The sequence below is a fragment of the Rhinatrema bivittatum genome, chromosome 14 (assembly GCF_901001135.1).
Source record: "Rhinatrema bivittatum chromosome 14, aRhiBiv1.1, whole genome shotgun sequence".
In the NCBI taxonomy this organism is placed as follows: Eukaryota; Metazoa; Chordata; class Amphibia; order Gymnophiona; family Rhinatrematidae; genus Rhinatrema; species Rhinatrema bivittatum.
The window spans coordinates 81,718,766-81,737,352 of NC_042628.1; the positions used below are offsets into that span (position 1 = coordinate 81,718,766).

At 40.0% G+C, this 18,587-nt stretch overlaps 1 protein-coding gene across 1 annotated transcript in view; it reads left to right on the forward strand.

Moving 5' to 3' along the window:
- The window catches only part of HPN (hepsin), a 133,040-nt gene that overhangs the window by 77,999 nt on the left and 36,454 nt on the right, over positions 1 to 18,587 (forward strand). Inside the window, exon 8 of the mRNA XM_029576764.1 lies at positions 6,684 to 6,724. Within this exon, the coding sequence (XP_029432624.1) occupies positions 6,684 to 6,724 (41 nt within the window). The remainder of the gene's footprint in view (positions 1 to 6,683; positions 6,725 to 18,587) is intronic.

Genomic DNA, 18,587 nt, shown 5'->3' on the forward strand with positions numbered 1-18,587 from the left:
TTCTCTATTTCTCTTCATCTGAGAGCAGAGACCTACCCAACTGCATGGGTTCTTCGGAGGCGATTAAGCATCATGGGGCCCGAGGTGGGCTTCAAGGATTGCTGGAAGTCGGAACCTGAGCAGATAGGTTGGTGGGATGTCATCTTCTCCTGGTCTTTTTCCTGGAACCTTAAATCAATGCAGATGGCTAGGGCAATGAGTGCTTCCAAAGAAGGTAGAAGATCTTGGCCACCTTTGCTAGAAAATGGCTGTTAGGCTGTTTTTATCCTAGCCAAGCTCAGAGGCCAGAGTGTAAAATTCTACAGCATAGTTGCCCATGGTATGAATGCCTTGGTGGATATGTAGCAATTCTGTGGCAGTGGACAAGACACAACCAAGCTTGTCAAAAATCAGGCAAAACTGTTGTACAAAGTTGTTGAAGTTCCCAAGGAATGGGTCACTTCATTCCCACAACGGAGAATTCCAGGCGAGAGCTGTGCCAACCAATAAGGAGAGTATGTATGTCACCTTGACACGATTTGAGGGAAAACAAGCTGCCTGAAGTTCAAAATGTATCTTAAATAAATTGAGGAACCTCCTGCAACCCTTGGTGTTGCCACCATACCTGGGAGGTGGTGGAAGATGCAGCATGCACTCTTGAGTTCTGAGCGGGTGCGGGTGGAGGATTCAACAAAGCTGGAGCTGGTAGTAGGGCCTGGGAGGTGTTCAGTTGCTGAGCAAGACCCTCAAGTAATCCATTAACATGGTTAAGCTGCTGCTAGACTTGCTGAGTTAAGCCTTGGAAGAGGCCAGCCAGGAAATTCAGCTGGTCCTGTTACTGCTGCACCTGGAGTGCCAATCCTGCAATGGCCCGAGCTGGGGATGTTTCCGCCAAGCTCATGGCCTCAGCAATCTGTAATGATTGTGCTGTGGTGAGGTCGATGCAGCCTAGTAGGTGAACCTACTAGGCCCCTGCCAACAGCTGGTGAACACACCCTGGTCTGGAACAAGCTGAAGTGTAGCCTAAACCAGCCCTGTTCCCTGCAGGTTGAATGCTTGGGTTCCAGGACTTAGATAGGTCCCAAGGGCAGTCCAAGAGAGAGTCAGAGGTGGGCCAAAAGTCAGAGCAGGCAGCAAGCAAGGTGTAGTCAGGTGTGGCAAGGTCAATTCCAGGCAGCAGGCAAGGGGAATATGCAATGTCTGTAGCAGAAGTCAGATCTAGGAGAGCAGTCAGAAGGGTTGGAAAGGTACAGAGAAATCAAAACTGGACGAGACGAGACAAGGCAAAGCTGGAGCAACACGTATTGCACTAGGCAGGAGGACCTGTTGCTGAGGTACCTGCTAGTCTTCCAAAGGAGCCATAAATAACTGGGAGCTGCTGATGTCATCAGGAGGCGCTGAGTGTCTTATCCCACCGTGGGCCCTTTAAGTTGCAGGACTCTGGGTGTGCAAGTACCTAGAGAGTCAGAGAGGATGGGGTACAGTAGTGTCCTGTGCAGCTCTCTGCATAGGTCTGCAGTTGGCAGGGTCCAGGACATGAAATAATGCTGAAGGTATTGGGGTGAGTGTGGCTGGTCATGGAGCCTGCCCACAGCTGGCCAAACATAAGAGGAATGCCAAAATACATTACATACAGTCAGACATATATTGTTTTGACACACAAAGTCAGCATGATAAAGCAAAATATGTCAGCATTTTATTTCAGCTTGACCAATCAGTTTCATTTCTGCTTTTTATTCAAGCAACATTTGTCTTGGGTCCTGATTAATCGACAGGTCCACATGACCTAGGTTCTAATTATAATTATCTACAAGCACTGCACAAGGAAATCTTGACTTTTACTCTTATCCTTGTCTTGAAAACATAGCAATAATTAATCAGTCTGAGTATAAATTTAAAGAATATTATAAGCTAAATTGGACAGAGAAGTACAATAAAACTGTTTCATCATGCAATGGGAATAAAACCAGGAATGGCTTAACCTGTGTCTGGCCTGGAGCCAGCTGGGCTCAGATGACCTGAAACAAATCACGGTGAGCCTGGATGATGTAAGCCAGACTGACAAACTAAAGTCTAGCAAATCACCTGGACTGGATGGTATGCACTCCAGGGTTCTGAAGGAACTGAAAAATGAAATTTCAGATCTGTTAGATAAAATTTGTAACCTATCATTAAAATCATCCAATGTACCTGAAGAATGGAGGGTGTCCAATGTAACCCCAATATTTAAAAAGGGCTCCAGGGGTGATCCAGGAAACTATAGACAAGTGAGTCTGATTTCAGTGCCGGGAAAATAGTGGAAACTATTCTCCAGATTAAAATCATAGAGCATATAGAAAGACATGGTTTAATGGAACAAAGTCAGCATGGCTTTACCCAAGGGAAGTCTTGCCTAACAAATCTGCTTCATTTTTTTGAGGGGGTTAATGTGGATAAAAGTGAACCAATAGATGTGGTACTTGGATTTTCAGAAAGGCTTCTAAGAAAACTAAAAGGTCATGGGATAAGAGGCGATGTTCTTTTGTGGATTACAAATTGTTTAAAAAAACAAGCAACAGAGTAGGATTAAATGGTCAACTTTCTCAGTGGAAAAAGGTAAACAGTAGAATGCCTCAGGGATCTATACTTGGACTAGTGCTTTTTAATATATTTATAAATGATATGAAAAGGGCCATGATGGATAAGGTAATCAAATTTGCAGATACAAAATTTATTTAAAGTAGCTAAATCATGCGGATGTGATAAAGTGCGAGACTGGAAGATTGGGCATCCAAATGACAGAAGAAATTTAATGTAGATAAGTGCAATGTGATGCATATAGGGAAAAATAACCCTTGCTGTAGTTACACAGTGTTAGGTTCCATATTAGGAGCTACCACCCAGGAAAAAGATCTAGGCGTCATAGTGGATAATACATTTAAATCATTGGCTCAGTGTGCTGCGGCAGCCAAAAAAGCAAATAATGTTAGGAATTATTAGGAAGGGAATGGTAAATAAAATGGAAAATGTCTTAATGCCTTTGTATCACTTCATGGTGAGACCACAACTTGAGTATTGTGTAAAATTCTGGTCTCAAAAAGATATAGTTGCAATGGAGAAGGTACAGAGAAGGGCGACCAAAATGATAAAGGAGATGGAACAGCTCCCCTATGAGGAAAGACTAAAGAGGTTACGACTTTTTAGCTTGGAGAAGAGATGGCTGAGGGGTGATATGATAGAGGTCTTTAAGAACATGAGAGGTCTAGAATAGGTAAATGTGAATCGGATATTTACTCTTTTGGATAATAGGGCTAGGGGGTACTCGATGAAGTTAGCATGCAGCACATTTAAAATAAATGGGAGGAAATTCTTTCCCTCAACACACAAGCTCTGGAATTTGTTGCCAGAGGATGTGGTTAATGCAGTTAGTGTAGCTGGGTTTAAAAAAAGGTTTGGATAAGTTCCTGGAGGAGAAGTCCATTAACTGCTATTAATCAAGTTTACTTAGGGTAGAGCCACTGCTATTACTGACATTAGTAGCATTTGATATGCTTAATGTATGGGTACTTGCCAGGTATTTGTAACTTGGTTTGGCCACTGTTGGAAACAGGATGCTGGGCTTGTTGGACCCTCAATCTGACCCAGTATAGCAACTTATGTTCTTAACCATGGGCAGCAGTGACCCTTAAGCAATGGAAGTGCCAAAGGATTATTTATTTATTATGTAATAATTTTTATATACTGACTTTTCATGAAAGCATATCAAATCAGTTTACAGTAGTTAGCAATTAATCAGTTAAAATTATTTGCATTTCCAAAGAAGAAAGAAGTAAATACATTATTTCATAATATAATTAACATAGCAAACTAAATAGTATGCTAAATAATCAAAATTTAAACAGAGAGGTAGTATAGTTAGGGTAGAGATAGTATAATAAAAATAAAAATATACATTACCTTGGTATTAAATCAGAAGTGTAAGATAATTATGCTAACAGCTCTTGGTAGGCTTGTTTAAAAAGCCAAGTTTGAATCCCCTTTTTAAATAATTTGATGTCGGCTTCTAGTCGTAATTCCTGCGGGATGGAGTTCCATAGAAGGGGTCCAGCAATAGAGATAGATCTTTCTCTTACATTATTTAGGTGGGCAATTTTGGGGGAAGGAATTGGTAGCATCCCAGATGATCTGGTGGTTCTTGAGGGGGTGTGGAAGTGAAGTGAAGAGGTTAGCCATTCAGTTTTTTCATTGTAGAGGGTTTTGTGTATTAGTGATAAGATTTTATGCTGGGCCCTGTATTTGACTGGCAGCCAATGAAGTTCTTTTAATATTGGGGTGATATGTTTGGATCTTCTAGTACCTGTCAAGATTCTAGCTGCAGAGTTCTGCAGAAGTTGCAATGGTCTTGTTATATTTGCGGGAAGGCCTAAGAATAGTGAGTTACAGTAGTCTAATCTTGATAAGACAAGTGCCTGTAAGACAGTTCTAAAGTCTTTTGGGAACAGGAGAGGTTTTAATCTTTTGAGTATGTTTAATTTGAAGAAACCATTGCTTATGATTTTTTTAACGCAGGATTTCATGGAGAATTCACAATCTATAAGAATCCCTAGATCTCGTACTTCTAGGGAGATGGGGTAGTTTTTGGCTGCTTTTTGAATTTCAAGCTCTTTTGTCTTGCTTAATTTAGGGGCGATGTATAGGATTTCAGTTTTTTTAGTATTTAGGGAAAGATTCATTTGGGTTAATACCTTTTCAATGGTGGATTGGTATATATCCCAGAGCTTTAGAGTTTGGTCAATGGACTTTTGGATCGGTATTAAAATTTTGAACATCATCAGCATAGATAAAATGTGTTAGACCGAGGCCTGATAGAATTCTGCATAAAGGGAGCATATCGATATTAAATAGTGTAGAGGATAGAGAGGATCCTTGGGGCACTCCGAAACTGAGATCGATAGGATGTGACTCTTTATCAAGAAATTTTACTTTGAAGGTTCTATTTGGTAGGTAAGAGCTAAACCATTTGAGCGCTAAGTCTTTAATGCCTATTTCATTTAGTCTATCAAGGAGGATATTATGGTTAACTGTATCAAAGGCTGCCGAGATGTCCAGTAAGATCAGTAAGTAAGACTGGCTGTTATCGGTTACTGTTAGGATGATATCTTGTAGTGAAGTTAAAAGGGTCTCTGTACTAAAATAATTTCTAAATCCGTGTTATGCTGGGTACAGGGTACTATGTTTTTCCAGATAATCTGTTAGTTGATTAATTACTTTCTCCAGAAATTTTGATATACAAGGTAAATTATTTATGGGTCTTAAGTTTGAGAGATCATATGAGTTTGCTAGTGGTTTTATTGTGATTGGTTTTACTAATGCTGATTTTAAAGTGAGTGGGACATTAGCTTCGGTTATGGACAAGTTAATTATATTGGCAATAGGTTTAGATACTATATTGGTGATTGTTTTTAATAGTTTAGTTGGGATATGGTCAATTGGGTGAGCAGCTGGGTTCATTTTTTTTAATTATACCTTCGACCTCAAAAGATGAAACTGTGTCAAAGGAGGTTAAATGGACCTTAGGATTGTTTGGTAGTACAATTTGGTTAGAGTTCACAGGAGCTATGTTTTTTATTATGTTTAAAGTTTTTTCTTTAAAATATCGAGCAATTTTATCACAATTAGAAGAGTTGTTTGTTGTGGGAGTTTCAATAGGACTGGTCAGGTCTTTTACGTATGAGAATAGAGCTCTAGGGTTATATTGAAATTTATTTATTTTGTTAGAATAGAATTCTTTTTTTGCTTTATTGGTGGCTTCGTTGTATTTATGTAATAGAGATTTGTAGTTAGTGTTTCGGTGGAAGGAGAAGCTCTCCAATGTCTCTCAGCTTTTCTCAGTGTTTTAAATATCCTTAATTCATTGTTGTACCATGGGGTGTGGTGTTTTTGTTAATGGAAATGTCTTTTTTAATAAGTGGGCAGCAATTATCAGCTACTTTTTTTTTTTTGTTAGAGAACCATGAATTGATTGCGTTATCACTGTTTGATGTGTCTAGGTCATTCAGAGCTTTTGAGAGATGATCAGTTAGGATATCTAGTTGACAAAGTTTCCTGTATTCAATTCTGGTCTTGGTTGCTGGGGGTGTTACAGTTATGTATTGGATATTTATATCACAGGTAATTCATTTATGATTAGACCATGGGATTGGGGAAATAGTAGGACTGAGAGTGGTGTTGAGATAAGAGTTTATGAATAAGTCTAGTGTGTGATGAAAACCTAATGCTGACATTGAGTTTAAGAATGCGTCACAGTTGTGAGATAATGGGTCCTTATCGACATGTAAGTTAAAGTCACAGAGTATGATGGTAGGAATTTCAGTTTTTAGGTTAGTAACGAAAAACTCAATTAGTGGAGAGACATTAAGTTCTAGTAGGCTTTGGGGGTGCATAGATTAAACCAATTTGTAGTCACTTGGAATTTAAGAGAGCTATTTCGAATTTGAATGGAGAATTTATTTGCTGTATTTTTAGGAGGACTCCAGTCTGGCCTCAGTATGTATCTGTCACATGTTTCAGGCTGCATGTGCCAGTACTGTGGTGTGGGAGAGCCTGCCCTGCTGCTTTTAGTCCTCAAACTTTATTCAAGTATTGCGCCCAGGAATTTTGTGGAAAGTATGAATCCTTTATTTTTCACTGCTCAATTACTTTAGTCTGCCTTTTCTCCTTTCCAGCAAGTGCCCAAGTAGACGGGTCCTGGCGGTCCAGTGCCAAGGTAAAAGTTAATTGCATGTGTGCCTGAAAATCATGTACATTTGTGCAATACAAATTGCGTTCGCACACACACATACATAGTATATGGATATACCCTTGTGTACATACATTTCTGGAAGCCTACAGCACAACCCAGAGGAAATAGCCCAAGAAATGAAAATCCACATTAAATACATATATAAACCAAATTAATGTTAAAACTGTCTAAACACCAATTAATAATTATATAAAGAGTAAACATTTATAAAACATACAATAAACAAATCTACACTCAAATGTCTGCATAAATAAAATGAAAATAAAGGTTTTATTTCATTTTGTTCATGCAGAAATCTTAATGCTGTGCTTTTGAGTTTTGATTATTGGATGATTTATAAATGTTTGCTGTGCCCCTGCTTGATTTGGGGGGTAGAGTGAAGAAGGGGTCTAGGAGTCATATACATGATGTGGGTGGAAGGGGGTGTGAGGAGGGTGTGTGTGTATGGCTGGGGGGCACTGTCCCTCTCTCTTCACCCCATGTGGAGATAGGGACAGAGTTGTGGTGGAGGTGTGTGAGAGATATTATTAGATAGATCGGCAGCCTTTCATACTTTGAATAATTCTATTATACTCAGAAATTTAGAATCAGGTACCGTATATAAAAGTTTCATTTATCTGTCAAATTGTCCTCAACAAATTTCTGCTTTACTTTTCAATATGTATCTTCTCTAAGGTCTGGGATAGGATTTTAGAATTTATGCTGACAATATACAATTCTTCATTCCTTACAATGTTTCTTGGGAAAAAAACATATCCTTGGTCAGTCTTTGTATAAAATCTTTGAACATTTGGCTATCTCATATTCGTTTAAAACTGAATACATTTAAAACAGAAGTCACACATTTAATATTTGTTCATTTATTTATCACCATTTATTAAACGCTTTACCAATAAATATTTATTGCCCAAAGCGATTTACAAAATAAACAAAGTTTACAAATAAAATATAACATTGATTACAGTTTAAAATTTAAAACACATATTCATTAAAAACAAAAAAGAGCAATTCAAAATAATCATACCCTGAATACTTTCAGTGTGACTTTTAATACTGCCTATGGTAATTAACTCTAATATTACTGAGTCAAGCCAAATAGAATCATCATTACATGGCTGACATGAACCAGGTTTTCAACATTTTTTGAAATTTTACATAAATTAGTTTCTTCTCTAATATTTATTGGAAGACTATTCCATAAACTCGGAATAGATTTAGAGAATGATCTAATTGCCAAACGCAAATGTTTACATTTTTTCACTGAGGGGAAGCTGTTTGGTCTTTCGATGAATGAAGATTTCTATTAGATACTTGCCAAGTCAAGGCATTTTTTAAGGAAGGCAAACCAATATCATTTATTATTTATAGGCCAACACCAAATTTTTAAATTTGCACCTTTCCACTATTGGCAGCTAATGTAATTCCAGTAGTATTTATGTATTTTATGTATGTATTTATTTATTTATTTAAAATCTTTTCTATACCATTGTTAAGTTAGATACAATCACAACGGTTTACATACATAAATTAACGGTTTAGCTGAAATTCTGCGAGATTTTCCTAATACAATTCGAGCTGCATTATTTTCAATTAATTGAAGTTAACGAATAACTTTCCCTTGTAATCGTAGAAATATTGCATTGCAATAATCTAGGTGGGAAAGCACCAAGGCAAAAGTCACTGATCTAAGTACTGTATAACTCAAATATGGTTTCAATTGTCTTAGAATTTTTAACCTAGAATAAGAATTACAAGCCACCTGTATTATGATTTTCCAAAGAAAATTCTGAATCAATATTCACACCTAATGATTTAACCTGACCTTTTGGGGCCAACTCTATGCCATTCAAACCAATTCCATCTGGAATTAACCCATTACCAATTCTCAACATTGCTGTCTTTACAGAATTGAGAACTAATTTATTTTCCTTAAACCAATTGGAGATGGAATGCAAACAAAGATTCAATTGTTTCTTGACATTCTCAATAGAATTTCCCACATGAGCCAAAATGGCGAACCCCCACGAATACAACGTTAACCTATGCTGAGCGGCAAGTGGGTATGCAATACCGATACTTTTAAAACCTTGTTTTTAAAAGTACTTGATCAAAATATTTTTCTAAAAAAGCCAGCTGTTTCAATCCCTTCAGATTTTGCTACGCGATGTTTTAAGCCAATTGAAGTGGTTTGAAAGTTTACATGTATGTGTGTGTTTTTATTTGTTTATAGTAGCCCCTGAGGCAGCTCTTTGAGCGAAACTTGGCCAGAGTCGGGCAAGCTTCAATAAAATCCTGTTTTACACTGATCCATCTACTTGTGTTTATTGTTTACAGAATTGAGAATGAATTTATTTTCCTTAAACCAATTAGAGATGGTATGCAAACAAAGATTCATTTGTTTCTTGACATTCTCAATAGAATTTCCCACATGAGCCAAAATGGCGAACCCCCACGAATACAACATATCACTAACGAATAAACCCCCACCCTCCTGACCCCCCCAAGACTTGCCAAGAGTCCCTGGTGGTCCAGCGGGGGTCCTGGAGCGATCTCCTGCATTCGGGCTGTCAGCTGCCGGTATTCAAAATGGCGCCGATAGCCTTTGCCATCACAGTGACTACTGGTGCCATTGGGCGGCCCCTGTCAACGGCCCGGGAGCAGGAGATCACTCCCGGGACCCCCACTGGACCACCAGCTACCTGTAAAATGTTTTTGTGGGGGTCGGGAGGGTGGGGGAAGCTAAGGGATTAGTTTTAAAGGGTCAGGGTGGGTATTTTGTTTATCGGCTCGGGTGCAGCCGATAAACAAAACCGCGATCGGGCTGACGAAAAAAAAAACATGATGTGAATCGGAACCGGAATCCGAACCGATTCCAGTTCCGATTCACATCTCTAGTGGATACCTAGTACCTACTCTTCATTGCCATCTCAACCTGTGTGTGTCAACTTGAGAGTATATTATCAGCCAAACATTCAAGGATATACAAACTTTTGAACAGCACTATTTTATTTCCTTTATTGCTATAGTTTGTTTAATGATTATGCAATTCTGCAATACATAATAGTTTAATTTGAAACATATTAAAAATAACATGTTTTTTCTGATCACTATGTTTTCTTAAAATGCCACACATCTTACAAATTCTGCCAGGGATGTATAAAGTTATGGATACAGCTTGTATGTAAAAGGAGGGTGGGTTGGGGTAGGAAAATAATGTATATATATTTCAGAAGTATGTGCATAAATATTTCTAGCAGAATTAAACATGCAGGCCTCTGGTGTGTTAAAGTAAATGCATACCTATTAATTTCTGAAGTGTACTTGTGTGTGTAAGTCCACATTGAAAATTAGGGTTGTTGTAAAAGTGGAAGACGAAGAAAATAATCAAGACAGCAAAAAGTCAAGCGGAAGAAAGGATTGGTAAAGCGAGGTGACAAAACATTTTTCAGATACATCAGAGAAAGGAGAAAAGTTTCAAGTGGTATAGTGAAATTGAAAGGGTAAAAGGATCAATGTGTGGAGAAAGATGAAGAAATGGCAGAAATATTAAATTAATACTTCAGTTCGGTGTTCACTAAAGAGGACCCTGGAGAAGGACCATCAGTAGTTAACAAGAAACTGGAGGGGGTGGAGTAGATGTAACTCCATTTACAGAAGAGAATGTATGGGAAGAGCTAGGAAAACTAAAAGTGGACAAAGCCATGGGGCCTGATGAGGTTCATCCCAGGATACTGAGGGAGCTCAGAGATGTGCTGGCGGGTCTGCTGTGCAACCTATTCAATAGATCCCTAGAAACGGGAGTGGTGCCGAGTGATTGGAGAAGAGTGACGGTGGTCCCGCTTCACAAGAGTGGGAGCAGAGAGGAGGCTGGAAACTACTGGCCGGTTAGCCAAACCTCGGTAGTGGGAAAATTAATGGAGTTGCTGCTGAAAGAAAGAATAGTGAACCATCTAAAGTCGGGAGAATTGCTGGACCAGAGGCAGCATGGATTCACCAGGGGAAGATCCTGTCAGACAAATCTGATTGACTTTTTTGATTGGGTGACTAGGGAATTAGATAGAGGAAGAGCACGCGATGTCATCAACTTAGATTTCAGCAAAGCTTTTGATACAGTCCCTCACAGAAGGCTGGTGAGTAAAATGAGAAGCTTAAGAGTGTATGCCGAGGTGGTGGCCTGGATTGCAAACTGGTTGATGGACAGAAGACAATGTGTGACGGTAAATGGAACTTACTCTGAAGAGAGAGCGGTGTTAAGGGGAGTGCCCCAAGGATCGGTGTTGGGACTGGTCCTGTTCAATAACTTTGTGAGCGACATTGCGGAGGGGATAGAAGGTAAGGTTTGTCTTTTTGCAGATGATACTAAGATCCATAACAGAGTGGACATGCTGGAAGGAGTGGAGAGAATGAGACGGGGGATATAAGGAAGCTGGAAGAGTGGTTGAAAATATGGCAGCTGAGATTCAATGCTAAGAAGTGCAGAGTCATGCATATGGGGTGTTGAAATCTGAAAGAACTGTATTCGATGGGGGGGGTGAAGGACTGATGTGCATGGAGCACATCAGTCCTTCACCCCTCCCCCCCCCCCCCCATCGAATACAGGAGCAGGAGAGAGACCTTGGGGTGATAGTGTCTACCGATCTGAAGTCGGTGAAACAATGTGACAAGGCGATAGCTAAAGCCAGAAGAATGCTGGGCTGCATAGAGAGAGGAATATCGAGTAAGAGAAAGGAAGTGATGATCCCCTTGTGCAGGGCCTTGGTGAGGCCCTACCTGGAGTACTGTGCTCAGTTATGGAGACCGTATCTCCGAAGGGACAGAGACAGGATGGAGGCGATCCAGAGAAGGGCGACCAAAAAGGTGGATGGTCTTCATAAAATGACTTATGAGGAGAGATTAAAGAACCTAAATATTAGGGATTTGCAGCAGGGACAGATTCGTCCCATTCGGTATTCGTATTCGTCGGGACCCAAATTCGTTGCATCCGTTCTCGGGGGACCCTGAGCACATTGGTAAAATCATATATCACGCCACCTCTGTTGTCCCCTGATTCATGCTTTCCTATTTTGTGTTGTAGCTGTATGAGTTCCCAAAAAGTTATTTCATTTTATATGTTACCATTATATTTGTATACATATTTAATTATGATTTTAAATTGTTTTTGTATGTCCTGTATTGTTGAGTTATATTTGTTATTTGTGTTTTAGCCCCTGAGGCAGCCCTGGTTGTGGGCAAAACTCGGCCTGAGTCGGGCACAATATATAAAGAATACATCTCCATCCAAATAAAGCTTCGTATCGGACAACCCTTAGATGGAAGGTTGACTAATATCTCAGAGCAAATTAGATAACTTAAATACAATTGCTGATTTAAGCCCAAGAATTGAGATGGTTAAGGGAGAGTATCGCTGCTGGAAAATGACTCAACCCACCTTATTTTTAAAATCTCAGAATTAGGAAAAGAAAAAGTGGGAATCTCAAGAAGACCAACTCAAAGACCTAGAAAATAGGTCTAGAAGGAGCAATATAAGATTGGTAGGCTGCTGGAAAGTATTGAAGATCGGAATTTGGACGGCTTTATAAAGAAATGGTTACCTGAGGCTCTGGAATTACCAGAAATTGTGGGGATAATGAAAATTGAGAGAGCACATCATCTGGTCATTAAAAGAGTTGGAGAAAATTGTCCACGCATTGTAATTGCTAAAGTTCTAAATTAGGCACACAAACAGCAAATAATGCAGGCTTACCATAAAAGATGGGAGCTGATTTATCAAGAAAAGCAGATTTGCATCTTTCAAGATTACTCGATAAGTTTCTCAACATTGCAAAGAATTTAATCCTCTGTTCAATGCTGGCCAAAATACAAATCATAAGACATAAGAAATTGCCATGCTGGGTCAGACCAAGGGTCCATCAAGCCCAGCATCCTGTTTCCAACAAAGGCCAAATCAGGCCACAAGAACCTGGCAATTACCCAAACACTAAGAAGATCCCATGCTACTGATGCAATTAATAGCAGTGGCTATTCCCTAAGTCAACTTGATAAATAGCCGTTAATGGACTTCTCCTTCAAGAACTTTATCCATACCTTTTTTGAACCCAGCTACACTAAGGGGTAGATTTTCAGACGAGCGCGAATAGCCTACTTTTGTTTGCGCTCCAGGCGCAAACAAAAGTACGCTGGATTTTAGTAGATACGTGCGTAGTCGCGCGTATCGGCTAAAATCCTGGATCGGCGCGCGCAAGGCTATCGATTTCGTATAGCCTGCGCGCGCCGAGCCGCGCAGCCTACCCCCGTTCCCTCCTAGGCCGCTCCGAAATCGGAGCGGCCTAGAAGGGAACTTTCCTTTGCCCTCCCCTCACCTTCCCCTCCCTTCCCATACCTAACCCACCCGCCCGGCCCTGTCTAAACCCCCATCCTACCTTTGTCGGGGGATTTACGCCTCCCAGAGGGAGGCGTAAATCCCCGCGCGCGAGCGGGACTCCTGCGCGCCGGGCCGCGACCTGGGGGCGGGTACGGAGGGCGCGGCCACGCCCCCGGGCCGTAGCCACGCCCCGTACCCGCCCCCAAAATGCTGCCAACACGCCCCCGAAACGCCGCGACGACCGGGCCCGCCCCCCGACACGCCCCCGACACGCCCCCCTCCGAGAACCCCGGGACTTACGCGAGTCCCAGGGCTCTGCGCGCGCCGGGAGGCCTATGTAAAATAGGCTTCCCGGCGCGCAGGGCCCTGCTCGCGTAAATCCGCCCGGTTTTGGGCGGATTTACGCGAGCAGGGCTCTGAAAATCCGCCCCTAAGTGCACTAACGACATCCTCTGGCAACAAATTCCAGTGGTTAATTGTGCATTGAGTGAAAAAGAATTTTCTCCGATTAGTCTTAAATGTGCTACTTTCTTACTTCATGGAATGCCCCCTAGTCCTATTATCCGAAAGTGAAAATAACCTATTCACATCTACTTGTTCAAGACCTCTCTTGATCTTAAAGACCTCTATCATATCCCCCCTCAGCTGTCTCTTCTCCAAGCTGAATTACTACTGAACCAGAGGAACTCAGCACATTCTAATGCCAAACAAATATTATGTATATAATTTTATTTCACCATAATATAAAAAATACATTTTATAACAAATAACACTATGTGCTGCTGTAAATACCCACATTAAAATACTCACATCATACTTCCATACATACCAAACATACTATCATATCCCACACCACACTATCACATTAAAATACATCTTCTCCAAGCTGAACAGGCCTAACCTCTTCAGCTTTTCCTCATAGGGGAGCTGTTCCATCCCCTTTATCATTTTTGTTGCCCTTCTCTGTACCTTCCTCATCGCAACTATATCTTTTTTGAGATGTGGCGACCAGAATTGTACACAGTATTCGGTGCGGTTTCACCATGGAGCAATACAGAGGCATTATGATATTTTTCATTTTATTAACCATTCCCTTCCTAATAATTCCTAACATTTCAGTTTCCGGCCAAGCTTCTGATTTGGCACTTTGGGAAAATTCACGCTTTCGATGATCTAACATCAGCCAAAACATTTGTGGCTAAATTGCCTTAGGTGGGGGCAGTGAGTGGATCCCAGCATTAAATTTTGTTGTCTGATAAATGGACTATATAAAGTTGTTCCAATACATCTATTTCTGAGCTGTGCCACTAACAAGGCCAACCCTGCAAGCGGAAACAAAGGTGGTTTCTGACATGAATTTTCGGAGGGAGGAGGGGACTTTCCCTAATAGCACAAATCTTTGGATTTTAGCGGCCTCACTCTAGAACATCTGGTCCATGCCTTCCAATACCAGGGTGGTTACTTGGTTTTGTCTGTCTTATTCAATGGAGGTTTCATTAGCATCTGCTTTTATCAAATGTCTGCGATTCACTGTGGTTCATGATCGGGCCGTGCCGAAAATGGTCCCAAATGAAAGGTGAGTTAGCAACTCTACATAATATCTGCAACTACAGGCAAGACCAATTGGAAGTTCAGGGGCCATCCCAGAGACGATCCAGTGGGTACATTGAAGCCATGCGGAAAAGTTTGAAAACTGGCCCTGCCGCTCATCAAGGGACTTTGCAGACAGCCTCGGGAATGGCTTTAGTGTTCTCGCTTTTCTTTCTTGCTTTTCTTTTTATGTTTTTATGTGAATGTAATTAAAGAAAATTGGAGGGTTGCAGAAACGTTTTGGTTATAGCAATTTCACATTCTGATCTCTTGAAAGTATTGGAGATTATACTAGGTACAAATAGTATGTGTATGAGTTACTTAAGAACAGATATCGGTGTAAACATATGGTTTCAAAAGAATATTGTTTTATTGCAGCTTCTATGTTATCTCAGGAGATTGTGCCTGTCCACATGTTAACGTGACTTCATGCTCCATTGGAAGGAACACTGGAGAGGGTTAGAATGGGGGGGGGGGGGGGGGAGTTAAAGAAAGGGAGATAAGGAAAATATTTGAACAGGGGATCAAAACAGTTGAAGGAAATAAGGAAAGGAAAACAGGGTGAAAGATTCAAAGAAAATGTTAGAAGGCTCTGGGAGGCAAGTCCATTTAGAAAATTCCAAAATAGAATTGTGGGTCAAGGCTGGTTGACATGCAGTGGTTGGGAATCTTATCAAATATTTCCAACTTTTATAAACTTCAGAAACAGGTGATTCTATCTGCCTGATGTCACTTAATGTGAACGGTTTAGGATTGCCAATTAAGAGAACTAAGATCTTGCAAGAGCTTAGAAGGAATAAAGCAGACATTGCATTAATTCAGGAAACCCACCCTTCTGAATCTGAAAGTAAAAAATTTAAAAGAGATTGGGTGGGTGCTTGCCATTATTCGCCAACGTTGGGAGCAAAAAAAAAAAGCAGGAGTGTCTATACTTCTCCACCTTTCAGGTGGGAACAGAAGTCGTAGACTCAGAGGGTAGGTACATATTTCTCATTGGTAAACTACAAGGTAAGGTCATCACTATTTGTAATCTATATGGCTTAATGATTATGATCATGCCTTCTTTGAAAAAATTGTGAACTTAATCATAAACCTGAAGGGTTGGTTAATTTTATAACGGGATTTTAACTGTGTGCATGATCCACATATAGATCACCAACCCCAACATTTTGGACAGGTTCCATGGAAACAAAAAGCATTGCTTTTTTGTTATAGCCTGCAACATCTTGTCTTTTGGAGGGTTTTGAACCCAGTGGTAAAAGATTTTACTCATGTCTCTAGAGAGCATACCTCATTCTCAAGGATTTTGGGGGCACAAGAGATGTTTTCAAGCATAAAGTCTGCAAAGATTGGAAGCATAAGTGTATCAGATCATGCTCTGATTTGGATAGCTTGGGGGATAACAGAAAAGGAAGGGGGTGAGGCAATTTGGAAATTCCCATCTTTTCTTAGAAAGGATAAAGAGTTTCAACTGTCCCTGCAGAATAAATTTAGAGAATACGCTACTTTTAATGCTGAACATATCTCAACCCTGATTTATTTTGTGAAACAAGCAAGGTTGTTTTAATTTATTTATTAATTAGTTTTTTCTATACCGGTGTTGGTACATACCTTCACACCGGCTAACAAAATTTCATAAACTAATAATAACATAAAATAACATGTTTTAAGAGACGAAATAATTTCATATTTGAAAGGGAGATACACCTGGTTGAATAATATCCTTCAATTAGAGAAAAAATTGAAAATTGCCAAAGAAAATATGATAAAACATCTTACTAAAACATCTAAAACTGATTATTGTAGTATTTTAGGCAGTTTGAATGCTAACTTACAACAAAGAGCGCAAAAACTACTCTAATATTCAGATCACAGTTTCTTTAGACATGGCAACAAAGCCAGTAAATTACTAGCAAATGCTGTTAGGGCATGGAAGGAAAGCACATACATAGAAAAACTCGTAACACCCCATGGTACGTGAGCCACAAAGAGGATATTTGCGAGACATTGAGATTATTTTATGAGTCTCTCTATACAGATGATACTAATGGGGGTTTAGTAGATGAAGAAAAGTTCTTCCAGAACATCCACATTCCAAAAATTTCATAAACTCAGCTGGCATTTCTTAATAGGCCCATTCAAACTTTTGCGATACTGAATGTGATAGGTATGAGTAAACAGAATAAGGCACTGGGGCCCAATGTCTTTTCATGTGATTACTATAAAATACGGAAAGAGTACATAGTAAGTCCTATGGGTAATTTTTATGCAGATGCATTACATAAGGGAACATTCCCTACAATTTTTAACAAAGTTTATAACAAAGTTTTTTGGCCAAACCAGGTAAAGATCCTGTTTTTCCTGCTTCCTATAGGCCATCTCCTTACTAAATTGTAATTTAAAGATTTATTCTAAGATTTTGGAGGGTAGATTGAGTCTTATGTTCCCTTCTATTATCTCTTCCTACCAAGTGGGTTTCCTAAAGGGGAGGCCCACAGGCACTCATATCGTTAGAAACTACTGCTGTGGCCTATTGTAAATCTAAAGATATCCCAGCTATGGCCATTGTATTTGACTCTGAAAAAGCCTTTGACTGGGTATCACTGGGTATCATGGTCATGTATGTTCTCTGCACTACATAAATTTCCTTTCTAAGGAAACATTATCAAGGGTATTTCCTTGTTGTATGATAACCCGTTGTCTCACATTTTGGCGAACAGAGACAGATCATCTCATAAGAACATAAGAAAATGCCATACTGGGGTCCATCAAACCCAGCATCCTGTTTTCAACAGTGGCCAATCTAAGCCATAAGAACCTGGCAAGTACCCAAAAACTAAGTCTATTCCATGTTACCATTGCTAATGGCAGTGGCTATTCTCTAAGTGAACTTAATAGCAGGTAATGGACTTCTCCTCTAAGAACTTATCCAATCCTTTATTAAACACAGCTATACTAACTGCACTAACCACATCCTCTGGCAACAAATTCCAGAGTTTAATTGTGCGTTGAGTAAAAAAGAACTTTCTCCAATTCGTTTTAAATGTGCCACATGCTAACTTCATGGAGTGCCCCCTAGTCTTTCTACTATCCGAAAGAGTAAATAACCGATTCACATCTACCCGTTCTAGACCTCTCATGATTTTAAACACCTCTATCATATCCCCCCTCAGCCGTCTCTACTCCAAGCTGAAAAGTCCTAACCTCTTTAGTCTTTCCTCATAGGGGAGCTGTTCCATTCCCCTTATCATTTTGGTAGCCCTTCTCTGTACCTTCTCCATCGCAATTATATCTTTTTTGAGATGCGGCGACCAGAATTGTACACAGTATTCAAGGTGCGGTCTCACCATGGAGCGATACAGAGGCATTATGACATTTTCCATTTTATTCACCATTCACTTTCTAATAATTCCCAACATTATGTTTGCTTTTTTGACTGCCGCAGCACACTGAATCGACGATTTCAATGTGTTATCCACTATGACACCTAGATCTCTTTCTTGGGTTGTAGCACCTAATATGGAACCCAACATTGTGTAATTATAGCATGGGTTATTTTTCCCTATATGCATCACCTTGCACTTATCCACATTAAATTTCATCTGCCATTTGGATGCCCAATTTTCCAGTCTCACAAGGTCTTCCTGCAATTTATCACAATCTGCTTGTGATTTAACTACTCTGAACAATTTTGTGTCATCTGCAAATTTGATTATCTCACTCGTCGTATTTCTTTCCAGATCATTTATAAATATATTGAACAGTAAAGGTCCCAATACAGATCCCTGAGGCACTCCACTGTCCACTCCCTTCCACTGAGAAAATTGTCCATTTAATCCTACTCTCTGTTTCCTGTCTTTTAGCCAGTTTGCAATC